The sequence below is a fragment of the Gossypium arboreum genome, chromosome 5 (assembly GCF_025698485.1).
Source record: "Gossypium arboreum isolate Shixiya-1 chromosome 5, ASM2569848v2, whole genome shotgun sequence".
Classification (NCBI taxonomy): Eukaryota; Viridiplantae; Streptophyta; class Magnoliopsida; order Malvales; family Malvaceae; genus Gossypium; species Gossypium arboreum.
This window is the reverse complement of record NC_069074.1, coordinates 29889993-29899602: the sequence shown is the minus strand read 5'-3', so window position 1 is coordinate 29899602 and position 9610 is coordinate 29889993. Positions and strand designations below refer to the sequence as shown.

The 9610-nt window shown below is 32.1% G+C and overlaps 1 protein-coding gene across 3 annotated transcripts; it reads right to left on the bottom strand.

Moving 5' to 3' along the window:
* Positions 1 to 3537: 3537 nt before the first annotated feature.
* Positions 3538 to 8272, bottom strand: LOC108452091 (probable ADP-ribosylation factor GTPase-activating protein AGD11). Of its 3 annotated transcripts, XM_053027700.1 has the most exons (12): positions 8081 to 8272; positions 7870 to 7947; positions 7745 to 7792; positions 7539 to 7664; positions 6759 to 6872; positions 6502 to 6586; positions 5762 to 5837; positions 5006 to 5169; positions 4684 to 4915; positions 4345 to 4461; positions 4102 to 4197; positions 3538 to 4014 (listed from the first exon to the last, which is right to left on the bottom strand). In XM_053027700.1, exons 4-12 carry the CDS (start codon positions 7609 to 7611, stop codon positions 3733 to 3735), a joined length of 1239 nt encoding a protein of 412 aa, XP_052883660.1. In that variant the 5' UTR covers positions 7612 to 7664; positions 7745 to 7792; positions 7870 to 7947; positions 8081 to 8272; the 3' UTR covers positions 3538 to 3732. The 3 variants fall into 3 exon arrangements, with proteins under 3 accessions (XP_052883660.1, XP_052883662.1, XP_052883661.1); XM_053027702.1 differs by lacking the exon at positions 4102 to 4197; XM_053027701.1 differs by lacking the exon at positions 7745 to 7792.
* Positions 8273 to 9610: the final 1338 nt, after the last annotated feature.

Sequence of the window (9610 nt, the reverse complement as noted above, 5' to 3'; positions counted from 1 at the left end):
AAAAATAATCTCTAAAACAACATTGTGAGCAATCCCACCAATAATGATACACATACACAACCCTAAAATATAGTCACTACATGCAAATTATAAAAAAAAAATCACTGCATGCATATTAAAATATAATCAACACACTAACAATCAGTATATGCATATTAAAAAACATTCACCAAAATAGCATGTGGCCAGCAACATGAAGTCAAAATAAAGGCATCAGAAAGATTAAAAATGGTAACTTTACCCCAAGGAATCTTTTATATTTACATCCAGCTTTTTCTTGATCTTTGGACACAACATTCCTTTCCATTTGTCAGCTTCTTCTTTCTTCTTGATAATAAGCAACATAATTTTGGTCCTTATTGTTTCCATCATGGTCAGAATAGGTTTCTCTCTTGCTTCCACTATCATCTGTCAGTAAACAACATAAATTATTAGTGAATTGCTAATGATTAGTAAGAAACATAAAACATAGGGGTTTACCTTGTTAAATGATTCAGAAAGATTATTCACCAACATGTCAGAATGGCTCCTAATTGAGAAGTGAGACCTTAACCAGTGAGTAGGGTTCTTTTCCTTCAACCAATCATAAGCATGTTGATTGGTTTTCCTCAGTTCATCCATGGCATCCTCAAATCCCTTGTAGTACTTGTTCTGGCAGCTTTCCAAAGCGAATCTTTCAATTTCTTTGTTCGAAAACTAGCCTTCTTGAAATTGGCATGTAGGTGTCTAACACAGTCTTGTTTCTGCATTAAGAAACAACATACATATTGCTTCTAAAAGTCCCTGCATTAGAAAAAAAATAGTTTAATTCTTTGACAATCCCTAAATAGAAACAACATAAAATAAATAAATAAATGGAGTTTTACCTTTTGTTTGTCAGACATGAAAGATATTTGGTATGAGCTCCTAATTGAGAAGTGAGACCTTGACCAGTGAGTAGGGTTCTTTTCCTTCAACTGATCATAAGCATGTTGATTGGTTTTCCTCAGTTTATCCATGGCATCCTCAAATCCCTTGTAGTACTTGTTCTGGCAGCTTTCCAAAGCGAATCTTTCAATTCCTTTGTTCGAAAACTAGCCTTCTTAAAATTGGCATGTAGGTGTCTAACACAGTGTCTTATTTCTGCATTAGGAAACAACATACATATTGCTTCTAAAAGTCCCTGCAATTAGGAAAAAAATAGTTTAATTCTTTGACAATCCCTAAATAGAATCAACATAAAAAATAAATAAATGGAGTTTTACCTTTTGTTTGTCAGATATGAAAGATATTTGGTACGAGCTTGCAATTTCCAAGTCTATTGCATGCAACTCCAAGAACCAAAGCCATTATGCTTGGTTTTCACTTTCAACAACAGCATATAAAAGATGATAGATGCCATTATTTGCATCTATCCCAACAGCTGCAAGCAAGTAGCCACCATAGTAGCCCTTCAAGGAACATCCATCTAAACCTACTATCCTCCTACAACCAGCCCTATAGCCATCTTTGCATGCCTGCAGACAGACATACATCCTTTGAAACAACCTATTATCCAGATAACAGATTGTTGTTGTTCCCTCATTTTGTGTCCTAACCTCCAACAAATACTCATAAATCTTCTCATATTGAGCCTTATGAGCTCCTTCAATTAATTCTAATGCCCTAAGTTTAGTCTTCCTACATCTAGTTAGTGAGACTATGCAATACAAATCTTTTTTGACATCTTGTTGTAATGATTTCAGAGAATAATCAGGATCAGCAATAAATTTTTCTTTATAATGTTCACCTATCCAAGCCGAGGTTACATTCTTATTTTCATATACTTTAGAACAAGTATAGTTAGGGTTTGAACTTCTAATTTTCCAAGTCTGGTCAGTAGGGTCATTAGGGTTTAGTCTAGAAGCTCATGTGAACCAAGAACATTTTTCACTGCAGACTACCTTTAACCTTTTTAAATCATTTTTGGGAAACTTAATAAAATAACTATTCAATCTCCCATACTGCTTGGCAGCTTCTTTTAGACTGTCTTTAGACTAAAATAACATTCCAACCTTAAGTTTAGGATTACACATGTCATTCTCTAGGTTGAACTCAGGCCAATTTTGGTCATTTGAGTAAGATTCATGTGTATTATCTAACCTTCCAGAATCATCACTATCACACAGTTCATCTACTCCTATACCATCCATGTTTAAACCATCTAAATTAACTCTTATTCTATTAGACACATCACTTTCAGATGCATCACTACTAGACATATCACTACCAGACATGTCTTCTTCATTCTCATTAAGATTGTCATCAATTAAACCTGCCAAACAAAGTACTCATCAAAAAAGGCAAACAACATAGGCAAACACTTTAACCATTTCTGTCAGACAATAACCAATACAAAATACCCAATAATTTAATACAAACACAACCATTTCTGTCATGCACATGGCAGACAACAACCAATACAAAAATAATTTAATACAAATACAACCATTTTTGTCATGCACATGGCATACAATAATAGACAATAACCAGTAAATAAAGAAGGTGAATAACAAATTTTGATTTTGTCACATACAATATAGCAGCTTAGATACAAACAATGGCAGATATACACAATAAACATCAGTTTGACAATGGCATCCATACAATGGCAGATACAAACAATCCATACAATAGCAGTTACAAACAAAAAACATCATGCACATGGCATACAATACACGTTATATGTCATACAAATCGAAATAACCCTAAATTGAAATAACCCTAAATTGAAATCCAAATCGAAATCAAAACCAAAATCTAAATCAAAATCGAGATCGAATTGAAATCAAAATCAAAATCAAAATCAGAATCAGTGAGTCTTTCAAAATTGAAATCAAAAGCGAAATAGAAATCAAAATCAGAATCAGAATCAGAATCGAAATCAAAATTGAAATTGAAATAACAACATTGAAATCCAAAAAATGTAAAACTAAATGCAACAACTTACCCGTTAAAGTGGATGTAACAACACTGGTAGCTTCTCTTCTATTGCCCATTGTCGCTGAGAATAAAAAAATATTGAATCGATTTCTAACCCTAAACCCTTCTTAATAAATTCCTGAATTAGTTTTAACCCTAAAAAAACCCAAATCACAATTAAAAATTTCAGAAATCAATTTTCTTTCCCCTTTCCCAAACCCCCTTAATCCTAATCTATTTCTAACCCTAAAACATTTAGTCCAAAACCCTTCAATTTTTTCCCTAAACCCGCCCCAAACCAAGACCCCCCAGCCGCTTCACCAACATGGCAAGTTAACTTGCCACATCAGTTGATTAACTTGCCACGTCAGCGCTCCCGTTAACCCCCTAACAGAAACTGTTAATCAGTGACTATTTTGTCACTTTTTCATAACATTAGTGACTATTTTGTAACTTTCCAAAAGTTGAGTGACTGAAATGAAACCTAGGTGACTGTTTTGTCAGCTACCCCAGAGTTGGGTGACTGTTGGTGTAATTTACCCAAACAAGAAAATAAGAAGAAGACGTGAGGAAGAAGAAGATGAAGAAGATGACATCTTCTTTTATTTTTTTTTACATAACAAATGTTATTTCGCAGATTAATATGGAAATACTATTACAGAGTTGAAGCCAACTTTCTGGATCTGGTTTTTACATGAATCCATCAATTAGATACCAAATTGTTCATGTACATCACTTCAAATTTTCAAATGGGTTTTTTCCTAATTTACCATCTCAAAATATTTCCGACCGCTATTGAGTAAGCGGAACGCATTCGAGTTCAATCTCTAATGTCCCTCTCTCCACATTTTGTAGCCTAAATGAGATTTCCTGTTTAACTTTCCCATCTGCTAAGTTTATGATACCATCTTTTAGGAAGTTGTTGTCCCTGTTCGCCACGCATTTCCCCAGCTGCATCGATTCTTGAATCTTCGACTTCTCATAGGCTTTTGCTGCTGCGACTAGTGGTTGAATGTCGATCTCCGCATCCCCCATAAAGTCATCGGTCGTGAATGTATCTTTATCGTACACGATCTGCATACAAAACTTGGATATCCTTTTACGAAATCCCAGACAATTAAATTTTACATTTTCCTTTTCCCTTTTAAGAATCAAACTCACCACTCTCAAAGGAGGAATGTTTTCTGGAATCGACAACATTAAGCTTTCATTCCAGACAGGGTTTAGGTTGTTCTTTATGACGCGAGTCTTGACCGACTACAAAATATGGAAATACAATGAACTCGGAATACTACCACGACATGCTGATGAGTCTTTGAAGATCATATCTCCATATTCATACATCTAATAATATCAAAGTAAATTAAAATTATATAAGAATATTAGTGAGAGAAAGAGGCATACTTGATGACCCAAGGCAAGAATAACGTAGGGATCGCTAGAGAGCATATCCCGGACGGCTAGATTGGTGCCTTTCACCACATTCACTTTAATCAGCCCAACAAATTCAACCATACCTGCCTATAAACAGGACATTTATAGAAAAATAAAATAACATTCAGTAACACACTTCAATAATAAAAGTCACTTAGAAAATTTTGTATGTCCTAAATAAATACATTGAAAATTTTTCATATTTATGATATGGATGTCAAAAATGGATATTACAAGCAAAATGAAAAAGTCAAAGCAATGTATACAGGGAATAAGCAACTGACGAAACCAAAAAAACAAAATAGTTACCAATGAGTTGCTCTTCTTACTGATCTTCAGATGATCACTATCTTTTCTTCCCCAGCTGTTTCTAAATCTGTTCCCGATTCGATGTCTGCTTTGTTTCTCACTGTGTTTTTTCTCATTAAGAAGTGGGTAGCCGGGAGGAAGTGGTAACGTAGACGATGGAGTTCGATGATGCGGCTGAAGGCGGCAGCTCGTCTGTTCGCCTTCCAAAAATTGCTGCATCTCATATTTTCTCCTGAGCATGCAAGAAATAGAATACTGAGAAAAAAATAGGATTTGAAAAATTAAAAAATAAAATACGGAAATTTTAATTTGGCATTATTACTTGATGAAATCAGAGCGTTCTTCAATGGATGAATCTGGTCTGGGTTTTTTGAGGTTATTAGGAAGGAAAGCTTCATACTTATTGTTTACAACAATATTGCCTCCCAAATTTACTAGACCATCAACTTGGTCTTCCGTCCATTCATCTAGCTTCACTGATAAAACCTAGCACAATTGCTTATCAAATTAGACAATTAATGGATAAAATGGTATGGATATGATCCTCTTAAAACCATATAAATGCATTGAAAGAACTTGTAAATTTTTGAATATACCCATCTCAAACATATATCTACATCAAACACCTGTCCAAGTAACATAGACTCAGCATGGACGCTTCTATTTGTGTTTGCATGTGTGCATGAGAAAATCAAAGAACTATAATCAAGATACTATACCAAGTATTACGGAAATCAATGATCAAGAAGTGATTGAATAGGATATTTGGCACTACATTGCTTTGATTCATTTTTCCCAAGTATCCGTGTAATCAATATCTTTAGGTTAAATAAGTTCAAGATATATCTCGAAAAACATTAATATTATAATTATTTGACTTCAAGAGTAAATGACAAATGAGGTATTAATTTAACATAGATATACTCAATTTTTTCATATATTCAAGTATCATAACTTTATATTTAAATATGTGTTAAATACAAATACTTAAAAGAAAAAAGAATTGGGGTGACATGGTAATAACATCAGTTACTTAAAAACTTCATTTAAGTGGAGTAAGAGAATCTTAGAACAATACCTTTGATATATGCGATCCAAGGCTTCTATGAACACCAGAGCATTTGATACAAATGAAAACTCCAATACTTAAAGATCTGATATGCAGAAAAGAAGAAGATAGTCAAAAACAAGGGCAATGCAAATTTGATATGGTAAATTTAAGCACCCAATAAAAGGAAAAACTGTGGAAAAGAGGGGAAAATTTATCAATATATTAAACTATATATTCATTTTTTTCCCTTCACAAAAGAAGAAACAAGCAATATCTATGTTACTTGGATTCAGATATCAACGTCGGATATGGATATGCAAATGTGGGGAAGCTTTTTGGACAATGATTTCTTCATACACATATTGGGCATGAGCACAAAATATGAATGTTTCAAGAATGTGTGTACAAACTCACTCCAGAAGCTCAACAAAGAAATGGTTGTCTTTGCTTCGAGTAAATTGTTTATTTGGAAGAAAAGGGGACCATATGTTTTCAGGATTTTGACACCTTGCCTTAGAGGCATAGATTGAGGTATCCGACATAGATATGGAGATATGATCCTCAAACGATTTTTCAAATTTACAGGAAAACTTAAATTCTACTTTTTATTATGCTGATCCTTCAAGAACCCTCCAATATATGAAAACCTTATAAAGGATTAACTATGCTCATATCGAATGCATACTCAAATCTGAAAAACAGAACCTAGAAACGAACAAATTTAGAAAAGAAAACACTGTAATAAGTTGGAAACATGAGATACTTACACCCATTTAGGATCCGGGGATCCGCAATCTGCACAAACACGATTCCCAGTGTCTTCCAACATTCTCTCCAGCCTGGCTTGTGGACCTGTTCAATGAATAATACAAGTTAAAAATGAAGAAAACATTCTAAGTCAAAAGCATCAATGTCATACAATATTCATATCCGACACTAGTACTCAAATCTATGTAATATACTTGTAGCATGTTAGATGGATACGATACTTCAAATATAAAATACGAGTCAAAAGGGATGATACCAAAGGATCTCCATGTTTCTTTTCTGAGAAGCCAAGATGTAGTGTCTGCATCACTAGGTCGATCCCACCGTGGTGTGTCTGAACATAATAGATCGTACAAACAAGACCTTGATCCTACAAATCCAACATAATCAAATTAACCTAACATATTCTTACAAAAAATCAACTTTTGGAAAACATTTAACCTAACTGTAAATTAATGGAAGCACTATCTTGGTACAGGGTTATCATCCTCTAAAAAAATCCTTCTAAATACATGGAAATCTCGAGAAAATTTGAACATACCTATATCGAACACATACCAATATCAAACACCATCAAAATTTTCTAGGTTTCTTTATGTATTTAGAGGATCATTGAAAGTTAGGTTCTCATACACATATATCAAAAAACAAATATCAAAGACGAGTCTTTTAAAAGAAATAGAAGGTCATGACAAAATAACTTTCAGGATGACATAGGAAGTTCAATACAAGATGATAAACAAGCACTTAATCACAAGCTAACAAGTTTGCAATACGTAAAAATATATAAAAAGGACTCTTTCTTAGGTACAACTCGTCAAAATCGATCGAAAATAGCAAATAACCATCAATAGACCAAGGTGATTGATGATTATGTTATTATGGCTCTTTATTTTTTCGAATTATTTGTTTTATATTCATATGCACATGGGTATAATCCTCCAACGAATTTCCAAATACATGAAAATTTATGTTATCGATACATTCATTGCTTTCACATCCTTCTCGTGTATGCCATAATCATTTAAAAAATTACCAGTAGGAGGCGTGGGATCCGATTTTTCGTACTGGGTAGACATCTCCAGCTTCCAAATTGAAGACCTAATCATTAATCATTAATCACTCTTCTTATTTGGATACTCCCAATTGTTAGCTCCTTAATCTGCATTTAAATTACATAAAACATCCATTAAACAAATAAAACAAAAACCCAACAATTTGAATTCAAGAAACAATTCTTACATTCTAAACATCTTAGGTTTTTCATGCGAATGACGAACGAACCATTGCCTACATTGGAATTACATTAGCATTCATTAATTAATAAATAAAACCTAATCATTTGAATTCAGAAAAACAACTCTTACCTTCTAAATATTTTGGGTTCTGAATTAAAAAAATGAGATCATTCGAATGAAGAATGAAACCTTTGACCAAATTCTCCTCTGCATAAAAAATATATTGTTGAACAGTAAAAGGAAAAATTCTAAAGGAAAACAAAATATTCATATTAAAATCAAGAAAAGAAAAAGAATATAAAACTACAGCTAAAAACAAGAATTAAAAAGGTTGTTCTACATTGTTAAGAAAAAAACAAATGTCAAAGGAAGATTTGCAGTGGCATTGGAGAGGATAAGCAACTGGAAAAAGAAAACAACTTTTTCTAATTTGTCATAATTTGTTTAATTACTTTCTTTTTCAATATTTTTATTAAAATAGAATGTGGAGAATAATAGCCTCCAGACGCCAACAATTCTGGGAGTTAATTAAAGCTCGTTGGTTTCTTACCAGACGCCACAAATGCAAGAGAACCTCATTGTTCGACGCGCGTATCTAGCACGTGATTGCACTCGCTCACTTTTGTCTTTTCTATTTTTTAAAAAATTTATGGTACCTTAATTATATTTTCTTACTTAATTGCTTCAAATGAAACCTCCTTTATGGCTTTGAAATATGTTTTTATTTTTGGGATAAGTGAACATTTAGGTACTAAATTTGATATTTTTTCAATTTTATCTCTTTTTTTGTCTGCTTTAATTTTTGAATTTAATTTTTTTAATTTAGTTCATGAATATGACACTTTAAAATTATGTCACATCATCACCTAAATTTTTATTAAAATTTATATTTTTAAGTGATTGTGTAACATAGTATTAAAGCGTTATGTCATCACATGAACTAAAATTTAAAAAAAAGAAATTTAATTTTAAGATTAATATAAACAAAAACAAGTTCAAGGATTAAATTAAAAAATAACAATTTCAAACACTAATATTGCTTTATCCTTTATTTTTAAAAATATATATTTTCTACTTATTGATGATAAGGATTTGTTATAACATTCAAGTTTTATATTTTTTTTCAATTTAGTCCTTAAGTTAGAATATTTAATTTTCTTACAAATTCTTCTTGTTATGTTTTGTTGTACTATAAGATCATATTAGTAGCTGCTTAGACTCTATCGTGTATATTATCTATTGCTTAATTGTCATCTCCTTTAAAAAATCGTTTGTTTTACGCACATGTGCAAACACAATCAGCAATACATGTATGTTGACTAAAATTACTTGAAACTATTTCCCTAAGGTTAAAAGGAAAACAAAAAATGCTTGTTTTGATATATAGTGATTAATGTGGCACGCATAATACTCCTACATTAGATAAAAAGAAATATTTTATTACTTTTATTAATGATTGTTCTAGATATTGTTATGTACATTTATTGCATTCAAAAGATAAAGCGCTTGATAAATTTAAAGTTTATAAATTTGAAGTTGAATTTCAATGTGAATCGTTTATCAAGTGCTTAAAATTGAATAAAGGTGAAGAATACTATAATCTAATTTATTTTGAATACAGTGGGATTATCCATCAACTTTTAGCCCCTTACAAACCACAATAAAAAAAATAGTGTATGTGCAAGAAAAAATAAATTCTTAATTGAAATGGTAAATTTAATGTTATCATATTCAAGTCTTGGATAAGGTTTTTGGAGAGAAGCTATTCTAACAACTTATCACATATTGAATAGAGTTCTTAATGAGAAAACTAAAATAATCCCCTATGAACAATGGAAACCCAACCCTAATTACTTGAAGGCTTGGGGTT